The 17089-nt window shown below is 41.5% G+C and overlaps 1 protein-coding gene across 1 annotated transcript; it reads right to left on the bottom strand.

Moving 5' to 3' along the window:
- Positions 1-555: 555 nt before the first annotated feature.
- rabl6b (RAB, member RAS oncogene family-like 6b) lies at positions 556-15074 on the bottom strand. Its single transcript, XM_028577633.1, has 17 exons — positions 14787-15074; positions 13279-13661; positions 13011-13145; positions 12619-12666; positions 12391-12420; positions 11941-11993; positions 11730-11818; positions 7453-7593; positions 6340-6445; positions 5956-6059; positions 5156-5535; positions 4026-4173; positions 3649-3852; positions 2011-2248; positions 1590-1776; positions 837-889; positions 556-741 (listed from the first exon to the last, which is right to left on the bottom strand). Exons 2-17 carry the CDS (start codon positions 13406-13408, stop codon positions 556-558), a joined length of 2232 nt encoding a protein of 743 aa, XP_028433434.1. The 5' UTR covers positions 13409-13661; positions 14787-15074.
- Positions 15075-17089: the final 2015 nt, after the last annotated feature.

Raw genomic sequence — 17089 nt, 5'->3', positions numbered from 1 at the left:
AAACACCAGCAAGGCTAAGGGTGGACGGAGGCCAGAACAAAGCAAACTGATTCCACATGCAGCCGGCTTAGCGTGGACGTTCTCTCAGAGCAAAAAAGGGGAAGTGGTTTCAGAGTTCTTAAATCAACTCACTGTGAATGATTGTTCACTGTTTATATGTAGAGACACAAGACTAAATGTGCCGTTAGCCACTGAAGTAGAATGAAAGAAAAAGACAGAAGACTGTCAGTGGTCACTGTAAGCATGCTCTCCATTAGTACACCAACCAGACACAATGGGAACCCTATTTACAGAGTGGGTCACTGGTATATCAAATCAAAGGAAATATTAAGCCAACTTATTCAATCATGTCAAAGTACAGAGAGCCAATCATCAGATTTTAATGTCACGACCCTACAGTTCCCGGGGGTCTCCTGGCTGTTTCCTATTGGCTGGAATGGAAGTGACAGCAGTAGTGCAGGTGTGGAGTCACTCAGAAGGAACAGACAGGTACCAGAGGGAGTGCGTATGGCTTGGAGATGCTTTATGCTTCCGTTCCTGATGGAAGAGGAGCACTTATAGTTCTTCATAATCGCCGTCATCTCTTTTGATCGAGCCTGCTCCTCCGCCCAGAAAGTCCTCCAACTCGTCCACCTCCGTTTTCTTGGTCCGGGATTTCTTCTTCTTTTTCTCGTCTCCTGCTGCATCTTCGTCTTTTTCCTTTTTCTTGTGTTTGTGTTTCTTCTTGTTCTTTTCATCCTCCTGAAAAAGGAAGGATGCAATTGATTGTAGTAATATTACTGTCTTTACTGCTATTTACTACTAGGTAATAGGAACAACAACAACTTTACCTCTTTGCTTTTCTTCTTCTTTTTCTTCTTCTCTTTGGAGGAGTGTTTGCTTTCTTTCCCTGAAGGAGGAGCACATACATACCAGAATGATTGATATCCCATTTGAATTATGTTCAAATCAAAAAACAACCATTTAAGGAGGACTAAATATTTCAACCATTTGACTGAAAGAGACTTTATACTTCATTATTGCTTAAACAACCGATGATTTTAAAAATAGTAAACCGGCCTCTCACTCCCAAAGTCATGTTGAATATGTAACTATATCATTAACTCTGGTTCTGTTCATTCTGGATGACCACCAGAGACTAGGGCGGTGCAATTAATCAAATTGATTGCGATTACAATTTCGGCTCCTAACTTTTACAACAACTATTTAATCGGGAAAAAAAAAAAAAAAGTTATTTTGTACATTACATTTTGCAAATAAATTCTTTTTTCTTGTGTTCCGATTCTGGTGAATTCAAAAAGTTCAAATGGGAAAAGTATTAAAGGGAAGATTCACAGTTTCTTAAGTTTAATAAATGCAACATCTTCCCAAAAGTCAATGAGTAATCGTGTTAAAGAATCGTGATTTCAATATTGACCAAAATAATGGTGATAAGGATATTTTCCAGAATGGAGCAGCCTTATCAGAGACTGTATGTAATACCTGCAGAAGCTCATTTCTTGTGGTGAGCGTGATGCTGTCTTGTACTTTGGGGCATGCAGTTAAGGAAGTGCGAATCTAATTGAGTGGACGGACGTGTGTGGACTTGCCTTCCTGCTCCTCGCTGCTGTCCTTGGCTGCGGGAGCCTCTTCCTTGATGCCCAGGCCAAACAGGTCGGTATCGTCCTTGGGTTTGAAGGAGATCACAGTGGGCTTCAGAGGTTCTGCCACATTGGCCAACTGCAGGTCGTCGTCAGAGAGGTCGGACAGACGCTCGTCTCGGACTGGAAATGTCTCCTGGGAAAAGAGGGGTACCCAAAACTGAACGCTCACATGAGGAAATGTTTAGATTTAAAAAAAGAAAGAAAGAAATAAGGCTTCTGATGTTTGACTTTGTGTCAGCCAGAATGTTGGTACTCTGTCTGACTGCTATCATACTGTGGATTTGACTGAATGACTCAAATCCAACCGTTCCATTGAAAACTTCCTGCAGAGCGAGTCTGCTGTGATGGCATGAGTGTTCCACGTTACCTTTGTTATTTTTGGTGTGTCTGATGCTTCAGACTCAAAGTCGGGGTCATCCATGACAAAGGAGAGCATCTGCTGGGCCACTGGGGCCTCGGGCTCGGAGTCCGAGTCCTCGGCTCTGGCTGCTCCTCCCGTCTTCCTGGCTGGGTGTTGGGGCGGCTGCTCTGCAGCTGGAGTCAGAGTCAGGGAGATGCTCGGGCCTTTAGGGGCCACCTTTGGTTTGGTGATGTGGATCACAGGCCTGAAACAGCAGGATATGGAACATATGTTCACCTTCATATTTGTATTCCATATAGACCAGTGTCTTTCACATTCTTCACTTGCTAACTTTGTTTCTTATCTGTTCACTCATTGAGGTCACTGGGATCTTTTTCTGCAGCAGTGGTGAAGAAACCACAGGAAGTCAGCAGCCATCATAGCTACATCTAACATCCAGTCAGATTCTTTTTAAAAAGCACACTACAATATGCAAATGAACAAATCTTGCAGCACTCTTCGCTTGTTGTCAAGGCACCGCAGGGGGCCGCGGCACCCACTAAATATCCCACAAGCCAAAACAGGATTCATTCCTGTTCCGACATCAATCAACAGAACATGTGATTAAACACATTTACATTTTCAATCTTCCCTTTACATGCAAAACCAATGTATTGGTGAAATCAGCGTTAGGGTTGCACCATATTAACAAAATGTGATATTGCGATATTATGAATATTGCAATATCGATATAAGATATTAATTTCGATATTTTTAAACATATGTAAAATTACAAAAGTTATGGGAAAACTCATCAAAATAGATTCATAACAAATATAACAAGTTTTCTTACAACACAAGGTTTATTTCAACTGACTGTCATATTGGACTGGTCCAACATGAATGAATAAATAAATTAATAAATAAGGACCATGTCTACAGAACAGAACATGTTCTACTGGTTGGACAGTATAAATATATAAATAAAGAGAACAGAACATGTTCTACTGGTTGGACAGTATCAAATATATAAATAAAGACAACAGGACACAACTTTTCTTTGGCTTCACTGATTTGTTCTGTGTTGCTGTCTCTATCTATTTCTTCACTCACACTGTCACTCTGTCCAAATATGCCCACACGTGGTACGCTCCATAGGGTTTGTCACGTAGTGGACCCGTGCGCTGATGTGCACTAACATGTGCATGTGCAGCCACACAGCCAACGGACGGGACGCAGCGCTCCACAAAATAAACTAAATATTGCATACTTATTGCAACACTTTCAATAGAATATTGCACAACGTGATATTGCGATAACGATACTGAGTCGATATATCGTGCGCCCCTAATCAGCGTATTGGGACTTCTCTTTGGTGATGGTCCAAATGGCTTTAGCTGCTTAGCTAACTGCTTAACACCCAATCTGCACCCGCCATGCCTGTTGTTTCCTGTCAAAATGTTTTACAATTCTATGTCACAGTATGGATTGAGAAGGGACAGAGAAGCAACATAATCTGTTGCTTTGTGGTTATTCGTGTTGATGTTACTAGTTAATGGCAATGCCCTGGTTGGTTAACTTTTACTTTGGCTTCCTATGACAGCCCCACATTCCCTCTATACCTCAACCCATACAGTATTATAATAGATTTATATAAGAACTTACGCTTTGAGCTCGTGCTCACTGTCCAGGTCTTGGTCCTGTGTGATAACGGGGGCTGCTGGGGCCACCTCGTCCTCATCACTGGTCAGAGTGATGTCTTTACTGAGGGGTAGGGTCCTGGGCTGGGGGAGACCGGGCTCCGTGTCATCAGGATCCAGCTCGTCCTGGAAACCAGACACCATGGGGTTTCCTCGGCTCTCCCCATCACTGGGACAGAGACAGGACAGGAAAGAGCTCTTTTTTACCTTCACTCATTGAGAGAGAGCCTGCTATAGTGTTGGGCTGGTTAAATAAAGCTTGGTTTATTAGCCAGGTTAAGGCTGATTTCAAAGTGAATGTAAAAAAGGTCTAATGTAGGACCTGATTGTTAAAGCTCTGACCTGTCGCTGTCCATAGCCACTGCATGCTGGGGCGGCTTGGTCCGGGGGGGCAGGCTGTCCTCCAGGAAGCTTTTATCCAGTCTCTCATCGGGCATAAAATCATCCACACTCTGAACCTTAGCAGGACACACTGATGCAGTCGGCTCGTCTGGGGAAAACATACAGCCCAATTTATGTGATAACTTTCAAACAAATTCACTTTATTCAAATCAAATGAAACAGTGACATCACAACACCAGCCAGGTTTAGTTATGGCTGAATAAGTCATATAAAAGATGATCTCAACAATATTGTTTACTTTAATAACACAATTTTGATCAAGTAACAAACTATAAATATTGGCTAACTGCTTTAGAAGCTACATCTTACTGTTTTTTGTTCAAGCATCAATAGCTTCTTTTAATTCATCATCAGATTATATTACACATTTCAGTTAATCTAGTCAAAACCAATAATTTTGTCATTTTAGTCAAACGGATTTCACATAACATATGATCTTTTCATTGAAGCAAAAGGATTAGAAATCTAGCTTTGCAGTTTCTCAGAGTCCTTCTAACTGTGCTCATCAGTGATGCGCTGGTCAGTCGCACCCCCCACCTGTTATAAGAGCCAGGGGGAGTTGGGGCCTTTGGTTGGTTCTTACACTAACCTCCACACTTCCATGCATGCACTCACAAAGCAGTGCAATTATATACCTGCTGGCACACGCCGAAAGCATGACGATGGCTTGGTCTTGATCTTGCTATGTTTCTAATTGTGTGACAATGTGGAGGTCCACCATAGCAATTATATAAATCAAAATGTTGTAACAGAGTCTTGCTGTCCTCTCTGCTGCATGATGAATCAATTAATTTCAAAATAAAGACACAGCAGGGTTTTAAATGTATACTGCACCAAATAATCAGCATTGTACGGATGAATTCATGGATAACATGTTTTGTGTTAGCCTTCTGGAACCTTTCTGATGTGCTTCCTATAGACTTGTCCTGAGTGTAAGCTACAGTGTCAGAGTGAGGATGTGAGTATCATCAATGGTTGTGGACAATGTGCACACAACTAGAGAGGAGATGGCATGTGGACTGATGCAGAGTCTTTTACTGCTTCAGTAATTCAGTGTAAAAGAGACTCACCTGGTGCAGAAGCAGGAGCCTCAGAGGCAGGAGTTGAACCAAACCAGCGAGACATGAAGCCACGTTTCTGGGGGCCCAGCGCTCCAGATGCAGCAGAGGCCTGTACGTGTTCGGGCGACTGGGCTGATGGCTTCGACTCAACAGCGGGTGAAGCAGCCCCGCTAGCCGCTGCCGGCGGAGGTGGAGGGGAGGAGGCGGATGGTGACTGTGGGAGCATCTGGGAGGGCACTGGGGGCTGAGGGGTGCTGGGGCTAGAGCTGCCTGTGGAGGCCCCACTGGGAGGGACGATGGGGGACTGGGAGCCAGAGGAGGGACTCTGACCGTTAGCTGGACCAGGAGAGCCATACCCCTTACTGCGAGACTCAAGGTTCTCCAGGAAACTGCAGGAATCACAATAGGCCTGGTTAATAAACTACGATTCACCGGCAATAGTATCTGAGGCTACAAACACAGCGCAGGGCCTGCAGAGGGCCAGAGCGGCTCAGAGAAGGGCTTGCAGAGAGAAAGTACTATTGGATTTTTGAGGGGAAAAATGATATTAAGTAAGTAAAAAAAAAAAAAAAAAAAAAGGCACAGTATTTCATACATGGGTGTAAAATTCAACAGTCAGATGGAAGCACAGCTAGTCTATAGTGTGTTCCCAGAAAGGACGTGCAAAAGTTTGCTTCACGTTTCTGGTGCTTGCAGCATACTATCGGCTGTGCACCAGAAACTTGTGGAAAACAAAGCTTTTGCTCATGCCCTTCTAGGGGCTCTTTGCAACAATGCCCTGGCAGAGAGAGAAACAAAGCAGACCGTACATCTCATAGTTCTGATCTTCAGTCTCCTGCTGCACAGAGAGCTCCTCCAGGGTGGCGTCCATGTCCAGCTGGTTTGTCTCCAGCTGCCTCAGGAGGGTCTCCCTCTGCGCGCGCGCACACACACACACACACACACACACACACACACACACACACACACACACACACACACACACACACACACACACACACACACACACACACACACACACACACACACACACACACACACACACACACACACACACACACACACACACACACACACACACACACACACACACGATTAAGACTTCATATACACGCTGTGCAACACATGAACAAAAAGTACAGAATGGACAAACTAAATATTTATGACACCAATAATGACAAAGTAAAAAGAACCTGTAGCTGCAGGAAGGGGATGTTGAAAAACCTGTGCAGATATTTCAAGCCAAAGCCATTCTTCATTGAGGACTCGGCATAGTGGATGTAAGAAGCTCCCATTGGTCTGTAAAACAATAGTATTACTGGTTATCCTTCATGACTTCATGTTTCTAACATATGCAGTATATTTGACAGTAACCCTCTTCAATATATTAAGGTCAAGATTATAAACATGTTAACGCTGCATTAATTACCACTTATTACGGTTTCTGTTAGCAAACCATTGTCTTTAAAAACACAGCCAGCAGACAGAGCACTCATTGTTAAATGTTCAACAGCAATTTTTTGTCAACTTTTGTAGCTGACCTTCAGATTTTAAGACTGAACTAAGGCATGAGCTATCAACTTCCCCAAACGTATTCTCTTCTGAATACTAAACAAATTATTGCTGATTGTTGCTTGGGCAGTGGTTTCCTCTTTTTCACTGGCAAAGAGGTTTCTCTGAGTCAGAGTTATTTTGTTCTCATTTCTGTTGTTCCACAAAAACACTCACACTTGTTTGATTTTCACTTCCGCCACCTCTGACTGTGCACACGTCATCACATGTTGGAGCTTACTGGCGTGGTACAATGCTCATGTATGACTTGTATTGATGTACATCCGAGATCATGAGAAATTACTTTCAAATACAACAACCACTACGTTATAAAATAATAAAACGTAGTAGGAGTATTGTTGTCCAATCACATAAAATGTTACATGAATATTAACCAGGAAGTTAAATCACAATAATACTCCGTGGACTCCTTAACTACACTAATAAGGTCATTTATATTTGCTGTCAGCAAATATTTTAGATGCAGGCTTTTTGGACATGCATTCATTATTTTACTGGAACATATTCCTGAATAACTTACATATTTGATAATACCATACAGGTTTTTTGAACTTTTATTGCAATGCACCCGAGACTAAAACTATTAAAATCAGAGAGGTGTTGTTGTGTTTTGGCCCGTTCTGAAGGGCTGCTATCGGTTTTACAAATCCCCAGATGTCACTGTGTTTGCTGCGTTTAAAGCCCTGAAGCTTCATCCGCCCATCACTACCATTTAGCCAAGTGCTGATCTCTACCTGTTCAGTCCAGCAATCAGGTCTCTTATATCGTCAGGGAGGATGACGCGATGCTCGCCCATGTCCCTGTGGTTCCCCAACACACACACCGGCACATGGGTGGGTACCTTGGGCAGTTCCCTCAGGATGTAGCTAAAAGTCCTGCAATTGACAAAATCCCAACACAACATTGATCGGTGGGTGGCAGTATTGGTATCAGTCAGTATGTATTTATGTCTCTCAGGCGTACACGAGAAACCTTTTAATAGTTCAGTACATACACAGACCTCAGAGGTCTAAACCATTTTCTCCAATCTTTTGTCCGCTTGATCTCCTGTGTAATCATGCTTGTGTAACCTCAACCCGGTGATGCGCAATCAAGTTCTAGACATCACTTCTTTCAGGAGAATCTGGGCCACCAGGATATGCATGCTGCAGGGATGCCACACGGATGTATACATTGTGTGTGAATGGTTCCTGTACTAAAGCGCTTTAAGTAGTCATTAAGACTAGAAAAGCGCTATATAAATACAGCCCATTTACATTAAAGGAACACGCCAACTTATTGGGAATTTAGCTTATTCACCATAACCCCCAGAGTTAGACAAGTTGATACATACCTTTCTCATCTCTGTGCGTGCTGTAAGGCTGTCTGGCATCAGGCCAGCACAGAACCTGCAGGTAACTGGTTCCAGTAATCCTACTGCTCCCAATAAGTGACAAAATAACGCCAACATGTTCCTATTTACACGCTGTGGTTTGTATAGTCACAGCGTGTACAAAAAACAACGTGACATGAGACACAGCCATCTTCTAACTGTAAACAAACCGGGAACTATATTCTCAGGCGGAAGAATATAGTACTTGGGCGGAGTGATATGCTTTGCAGCAAGCCTGTCTGAGAATATAGTTCCCGGTTTGTTTACAGTTAGAAGATGGCTGTGTCTCATGTCACGTTGTTTTTTGTACACGTTGTGACTCTACAAATCACAACATGTAAATAGGAACATGTTGGAGTTATTTTGTTACTTATTGGGAGCAGTAGGATTGCTGGAACCAGTTACCTGCAGGTTCTGTGCTAGGCTAAGCTACCGGTGGAGCCGTCAGACAGCATTACAACACGCACAGAGATGAGAAGGGTATGCATCGACTTGTCTTACTCTGGGGTTACGGTGAATAAGCTAAACTCCCAATAAGTTCCTTTAACAAAGTCCTTTTAACGCCACTAATTTTTTTTCTGTGATTTCGCTCCATAGTTTGGAAATTAGGATGCTGCAGCAGTAACATTGTGGCCAGTATTGCCAACTTGGCGACTTTCTCACTAGATTTATTGACTTTTCAGACCCTCTTAGTGACATAAATATATTTCTATTGTAATTCATTCCCCGTCCACGGATCCTCGGTTAAACACTAAACAGCACTGCGTTTCCTTTAAGACTTTTTTTTTTTAGCAGTGGGGGCAGGTCTGTCTGAACAGAAACCCCGCATTTTATTACCCTATTCAATATTGTTGTATAGAATTGTAATAAAACAATACTATTTCTCATCCTATTTTATGGTAAAACTGGTATTCCTTCTTTGTTTTAGCTTGTTTGTCAAAATTCGCTATTTAGAGTAGAGCTGTGTTTGTGTAAACAGCGCGGTGGACGAGAGTGGATTGACAGCCAGATCAGCCAGATCAGATGGAAATATATCGCTTCCTACATGTGTATGCTGCGTGTTGTAACCCATCTCTGCTGCGTGTGTGCGTGCATCGCTGTTCAGAATCCCGTCTATCTTCCAAAATGTAACGCTTGTATCCAAACGAACTGTGCTTGAAACTGCAGGCCATCCAATTATAACAACCTCAGCCATATTGTCGAAATCATTTAGATATTGAGCAATTACATTGAAAATCTGGGGGCCTTATGTCAGCAGGATCTTTTAAAAAGGCAACTGCGACTATTGTGCGTCTGCCCTATTTCTGATAGCGTGGCGGAAGAAATTTTGCCATGGCGCACCGCCACAATAAAATCAACATAGAGGAAACACTGCAGCAGCACTGCACAGGCAGTCAGTAGGGGTGGGGGGTAGCGGAGACGAGACAGCGGAACAGGTCTTATAATACATCATTTAACTAACTGATGGCTTAACTTGATGGCTAGCAGAAACAAAGCTCCTTGAGCAGAAAAAGCATCTTTTGAATGGTGAGTTAAGTTTCCAAACCCTTCCAGATGGTTCTCTCCACAAGACTAAAAGTTATGCATATACTGTACCGGAGTACAGGACTGTACATTACCGGAGTAAGGCCAGTCTCAAACACCACTTGAGCATTCAACACTTAAAAAATATCCTTTTGAAAGTACATTTACAACAGATACAAAATGTGTGATTAATCTTGAGTTAACTATGACATTCATGCGATTCATTGAGATTAAACATTTTAAATTGATTGACAGCCCTAGTTCCTTCATCACCATGAACACACACTCTGTACTTTATTCTGACTAAACAATACACACACCTTCCTGCTGCCACAAATACCAAATGTAGATTCACCAACATAGTCACTATTGCTCCAACCCCAAAAAACTATTCATCTTCACTTACCTCGTAGAACCCCCAGTCCCCTCCTCCTTCCTCTCTTCTACTTTATAAAAGATAGATGTCATACACACTTCTTTTTCTACCAACCTTCTGAAATCAACTTTCCATCTCTGTACACTAACTCTCTTGGTTCTGTTATTCACTCACATGGCTTTTCCTACCACAGCTGCACAGACAACACCCAACTAATTCTCTCTTTTCCCCATGAATCACAGGTAGAAGCACAAATCTCAGCCTGCCTGAGTGACACTGGATCCACAAGACCAAATTGTAATAATAATAAACTGCAATGACATGTTGCCGTTGTAGTTTGGCTTATTTGAAGCTAATGAACTTCTATGCTATTCTTGCTGTTGTGAGTGTGTACCTTCATGATCGAATGCATTGATTGGAAGTCACTTTGGAAAACGCAACAGCTGAATGAAATGTAATATTGAGACACAGACTGACAACATACTGTTAATGTTTTAATGGGATTTGTTGACAGTTAAAATATAGGGTCAGACTTTTCCTAAAAGCAGATATGCAAGACCCATAAAGTCCACCATTTGTTTTAAGGTGACAGCAGCAAGATATGAAGTTGTAAGAGTTAGGGTTAAACATCTGCACACAATGTGTAACTAGTAGAGCCAGACCGATATATTGGCTGGCCGATATTAGGCATTTTCCAAACTATCGGTATCGGCATTTATAATGGCCGATAAATGAATATTTAAAAAATAAAATAAAAAACTGACGAATCACCCTTTAACCATGTTGTGAGTGTTGGCGTTGCATTGTCTGTCCACCAGAGGACGCTCTACAACGGAACTGTTGGCAACACTCGTGTTTAACACTTTTCATATCTTAAGTTTGTATTTTTATACATTTTATTTATCAGAACTTTAATATATTTTGATGTTTCTCTGTTCTGTTGTGACAATGAAACAAAAGTTTATTTTTAAACTGCATTATCATATTATTTCAGTGAGGACTCATAACTACAAATAACTAACATTAGGGAAATCTGTTTGTTTTGTTAAGAGTTTCTTTTTTTCTGAAAAGAAAAAAGGAAGTATATAATCGGCCGATATATCAGAATATCAAATCTTTAAATCACCAAATAGTTGTATCGATATCGGCCTTAAAAATCCTTTATCGGTTGGGCTCTAGTGACTAGACACACTTCTGGCATGTAATCACTCAATGAACCCAAAACGGTTTATAAAACATTATTTTAGAGTAGCTTCATGTTAATATGTGCAGATTTAAACAAACATCAGGGGGAAACCTATTAGATTGCCATACTAGTGTTTATGTGGGTCTGAATTAAGAAATAGTTAATTTGATTTGTAAAGTAATTATTTCACTCTCATGATTTAGATTGCATTAGGAGGGTTGTTTTCTATGTATCCCTTATTTCATTATGGGATTGAATGGTGTTTGCTTCCCTGTGTGTTGTCTCCTGTTATACCATGGCACAACAATATTTACTGTAAATACCTATTGATGCATCATGTCCCGTTTGTATAGATATTCTAGTATTTAAAAAAAATTAAAATCTCCATCTATTCCCTCAGACATGATGTCTAAACTAGCCGTGTTGAAATGTCTGTGAAGGTTTTTTGCCTTTGAAGCCGAACAAAATCCAGCCGTTGCAGCTATCGGCTGAAACCTAATCTGCCCATGCATATTGTAGCATCAGAGCTCAGTGTCAGACAGACGACTCTTACCACTGCTTGGTAATGTCAAACATCATGATGACTCCATTACAGTTCTTGTACACGTCCAGAAACTCTGCATCCAGGGCCACCTCATCGGACTACAACACACATATTAGACACATGTATTAATAACTCTTCCTCTGGTCTGCTCCATCACTGACCCACATACCATCAATGAGCCATGCGTTTCCTAAACACATGACAATCATGTGATAATCACCTCTTGGGGCTCATTCTCCAGTTTCAAATTCTCTCCGCGTCTTTTGCCTTTGCCTGAAAGAAAAATAAATCACAAGTTTAGACGAGCTGAAAAAAATATCACATCCTTAGTTTGTTGCTTTATGTTAGATTATGTTTAGTAAAACAAGCAGATAGCACAGCCGCTTTTCTAAAGGAAAAACATCTTACTGCCTAATTTTAAACACACATTATGCTTCAAATACACAGTGCTGGAATTAAGTCATGGTTCACACGGTGCAGACGCTCAGCTCAGGCTCTAGCTATACAAAAAAGCAGAAAACCCAGCCAAACTCAGAAAATGGAGCCACGCAACAAACCTGGGAACAGTCAAACCTTGAGAATATTGACATTCAGATAAGAGAGAAACAAGACGGGACAAACCCACAGCACACAAGCAAGCTCAATTTCTATACACTATAGTGGCGCTCACCTACACCTTCAGGAAGAGGATATTTTTGGCCTGAGATGAGTGCAAGAGAGGTGCAAAAAAGACAACATCAACACTGAGGACAGAAAAACAAACAAGCTACCATGCGTCTATTTGTTGTCATGAAATAGTATCAGGTTGACAGCAATAGATAGAAGAAGGTAGAGTTTAACTTCTTAGAGCCTGAGTGGAAAGTCTGCTTCTTTAATGGACACGTGTGTCAACACTCACCTTTGTCTACCACGTCCCACACCTCTACCTTCACCACATCATCAGTAGCTGAGAGAAACAGAAAGGGCGTTTTCATTATTCATGTTCTTGGGCCACAGAGGGAAACGCTTCAAATGTGCAGGCTGTTGAGAACTGAAAACACCTGAAGAAGTAGTGGTGGTAAAGGTGTGCTTGGTATGGGATGACTAACACAAACACAGGACACCTACTCTAAAACTTGGTTAGCTGAAGCTACATCTAAAGACACAGTCTCTGTTTTTACCTTGATATGGAGCCACTGAAATAAATCACCCAGGCACAAACAGCAGATGTCAAATATTCACCAAAATAGAAACATGAACAAATAAAATAAGCTGAAATGTTCAGAGATGACATGAGTGGCAATGACTTACTTTTGTAGTTCCAATGGATACTCGTGGCTTGGATCTCCTGAGTGGGTAGATACTCCTCCACAAACTTCTTGCCCTGCAGTCGATGCCATAAAGTACTCTTCCCAGTGTTTCTATCTCCCCGGATTACTATTTTCACTTGGATTGGAAAGAGATTGCACAATAATTTTGTCAGTTCAATAATTTAACTAAGAAACTACATTTAATTTAAATTTTATACAGACATATTTGACCGCAGAAGCCTGCTCACCAGATTGGCTGCATCACTTACTATTATACTGGACCCCTTTGGCGAAGCGTCTCTGCAAACTTTGGTTCATCGACTGCAAGCCAGCCGGAATGTTCTTGTCCCTGAGCTGCCCTGGCTCGGACCCCACCAGCTTCTTAAGCGCTGAAAACATCTTGACAAGGCTTCACCAGCTTGTACAGTAACACCCTGACAATTTGTCAGACAACAACTGAAGAAAAAGTGTAACCGTGTGTCCTGATGGATGGGGAAGTTAAGGGTCCATGCTTAGAAGCAAATACAGTGCCAAATTAATAAATTTGGATTCTGAATTGATTCAGCAGCGGTACGGTACTCTTAAATCTGACTAGATGTTCTTGGCTGCCAGTCACAGGTGGAGGTACCTACTGTGTTGTTTTGAGCGTCATCTGTAAAACAGAGAGGAATACAGATGTTATGAATGGGAATTAACTTCAATTCCCTGCCCAGGTATCGGCATACTAAAACAAAGGCAGGTTTATTAAACACAAAAGCCCAAACAAAATCATGTCTTTATTACAAGGTATGAAGGAAACGTGCAGCCAGATCTGGTAACTTAGAGGGAAATCCATCAAACATATGATATTCTAGTTATTTCAGTCAATAAATATCAAGAAACACAGATGGAAATAACACCATTAATACCCAATTTGATGTAGCCCCAGGTTATGCCTCTAATGTTTTTTTTGTCAATACATTCGAAGCATCCATGTTTCTGCAAAATAATTAGACAGCTCAAACACTCTTTCAACCATCTAAATGAAACAATATTCCATCTGCTGCACGATAATAATAATAATAATAAAAAAAAATTCACCAGAGTGGTGCCACAGTTTATTTAGCCTGATGACATGTCTGTGCTCAATGTGTACAACGTCACGCTTACACTGTCTACTTGCATTTATGTTGCTGTAAAATCTACTGAACCACTTTGTAAAATATGTCCATCAGTGTTTTGGGGCTTTGTGCAGGAATCCTGGCTGCAAACCATATTCCCTGTAAGGAGCTGTCACAGTGTCCCAGGAGGTGTTACATTATATTATAAGAGAAATATTAGTGATACATAATTGAGGCCTTACAGCTGCCCCATGCTGTCCCTATGAAGTCCTAAAGGGAGCTGCTGTCCCAGTGTCATTCCCCTGTGGCTGTGGGGATGTGTCTTCAGCTGGCATCAGCGCAGAGGGGGTCTTTGTTCATCTCAATACTACCCGGAACGTTAAATAACATCACAGTGACTCAGTAGCATTAGCTGCCCAGGCTGTTAGCGCTTACCACTGGGCTTTCTAGGATGTTTATGCGATTATGCTTAAAATATTAAAGCCATATACTCTAATGGGTATGCACGGGTTCAAACAGTGGTGAGGAGGCCCGCAGTTTGTAACCTACTATGGCTGAAAGGTAACGCTATCCTTAGCGATCCAGTCGACATCAGCTAGCTTAGCTTTTCCCCCATTAAACGGCAGCTAGACTGGACGTTTTCTTTCAGCTGGCAGCCAGCAGCTACACATACTTACGGTTATTTAAGAAGATAAGAGACTGCAGTCCCGACATGTTTGTCCCAAAGCGTCTGTCAGTCCTCCATCCCAACAGAGACACGGCAGCAGCAGCGACATTCCTTCGCAAAGAGAGGAGCTACCTTCCCAGTCTACTGCAGGCAGCTACAGCACAGTGCCAGCGTCACGGAGCAACGTCAAGCGTATAACACACATGTACAACTTCCTTTATAACTTTCAAAATAAAGCTTATGTTGTTTTGCGCATGAGAACATTGAAAAATACATGTTTGACAAACTTGGAAACAGCAGATGGAAGAGCAATCTCACCACAAGGTCCATGCAGTAGCTTATTTCCGTGTGTGTGTGTGTGTGTGTGTGTGTGTTTTACAAACTTATGGTGCGTTCTTTTTGTCCACCGAAGTCGATTTACGAGTTTTTTTCCGGAGTTACGAACCGGAAGTTGCAAAAAGAACGCCACCGAGGTCGTATATACAACTCGTCAAGTCGTCTGAACTCAGAGGACCCCGAGTTCACTTTCAAAGATGGCTACGTCGTGCATCACACGTAGTAAACATTGTGGTTTTCTACAATTTTAAGCACTTTTGTCTTTGTTGTAACCAAATAAAGAAGTGGTACACATAGCACTGTATACTACTACCTATAGACATGTCTCTACAGTCTTATTAGGAGTTAAACATAGCACTGTATACTGCTACCTATAGACATGTCTCTACAGTCTTATTAGGAGTTAAATACCGCCTGATTAGTTATTTTGGAGCTTGTGCAGCTGAAATTGGCTAGAGACGCTCGGTTGCTATATGACAACAACGGCTTAAGCCGAGTCTTGAGCAGAAAGCAGAGCAGTAGCCGAACGTTAATGTTAATCAAAACGTAATTTTCATGTATCAAACTGTGAAATATATGTGTGTAATATGTCAATAACTGGGTGAATAGAATCCTAAATGTTACTAAAAATGTTACAAAAATCCATCTTTTCTCCGACTCGTAGTATTGTGTGACAAAAAAGAACGCAACAACCCGCGGTTACTCGTTTTCCGACATGGATGTGACGTCACACTCGAGCTACTAATCGCGATTACAAGACAAAAAGAACGCACCATAATATCGTTATGTAGTCAAATGTTACCTTGCTTGTTGTCCTGTTTTAGCTGCATGTTTATTTCTGTGTACTGTGAGAGCAACACAAAGTTCCCTATATGTGTTCACACCATATACTGTATATTATTAATATTAACAGTCTATGGTTCACACTTACTTGGCAATTAAAACTGATTCTGAATCTCAGCTGTTAAGTGTTGAAGTTAAAAAGTTAAAACCCGGCTTATGTTTTAAAAACAATGTACTTGCTAGATCTAATCAAATAACTACACTGATTAGCATTGGTCTGGCTCACACCGTCTGTAGCTTCAAAAGAATTGAACAGGTCATGTCTGACATTTAGCATATGAAGAAGACTCATTGTCCCCACAGGAAAGGTAACTATTGTTTCTGGTTTTGGGGAGCCACTCCCTGCAGGGCCAGGCGTGATTAGACAGAATCGCACTACCATGTGAAACGACCTTTGTCTGTGACCTGGGGTAAACCTAAAATCAGAGGTGTGTCTTTAATCAGAGACCCACAATTCCACAGGAATATAATTCGGAAACTGAGGTGATGTCGGCACTTCAATCTGTGACCCCGCAATGAAACAGAAGGAGATCGCTGTTTACAGCGTATTGTTTGTCATGTCACATGACTGTTTTTCTGTAACTCCGCAAGGAGAAGCATGAGATCAGTCCGCTGTCAGCTGCAGTGTTTTATGTTTTATGTTTGATTGTGTTTTGTCTTGTCGTTTTCATGCAGTTTCATTAAACCTTTTTGCTTAACATTCAATTCCCCCAGCCTCTCCTTTCTCCTCCAGAAATCGAAGAACACGTCTTTTAGAAAATTATTAACATAAGACAACATGGATGAGAAATCCTAAAAGCTCTCAATGTGAACATGTATTTCCATAACACACTGAACTCCATATGTGATGCATTGCATTGTGGTGAAAAGCAGTAAGGTAGTTTCTCTAGAAAACAGGAGAATCCACAGCCTTCAGGCTGAAAAGATTTTGAAAGACCAACATACTCAGTATTAAGGGCTTCTTTAGAAGATTGGAGTGACAGCAAAGCTCTCAGAGGGACATATGTGGGCACATACTATCTGCAGACAGGAAATGCAAAAATGTGTATTTTGTGTAATTCCGATAAACTGACACTTTAATTTAATTAATTTGCCACGTAATTTTAGCGATCTCTTCAAACATATCCATATAAC

The sequence above is a fragment of the Perca flavescens genome, chromosome 5 (genome assembly GCF_004354835.1).
Source record: "Perca flavescens isolate YP-PL-M2 chromosome 5, PFLA_1.0, whole genome shotgun sequence".
NCBI classification, from domain to species: Eukaryota; Metazoa; Chordata; class Actinopteri; order Perciformes; family Percidae; genus Perca; species Perca flavescens.
Note: the sequence above shows the minus strand (reverse complement) of the source record. Positions and strands in the feature narration are given on the sequence as shown.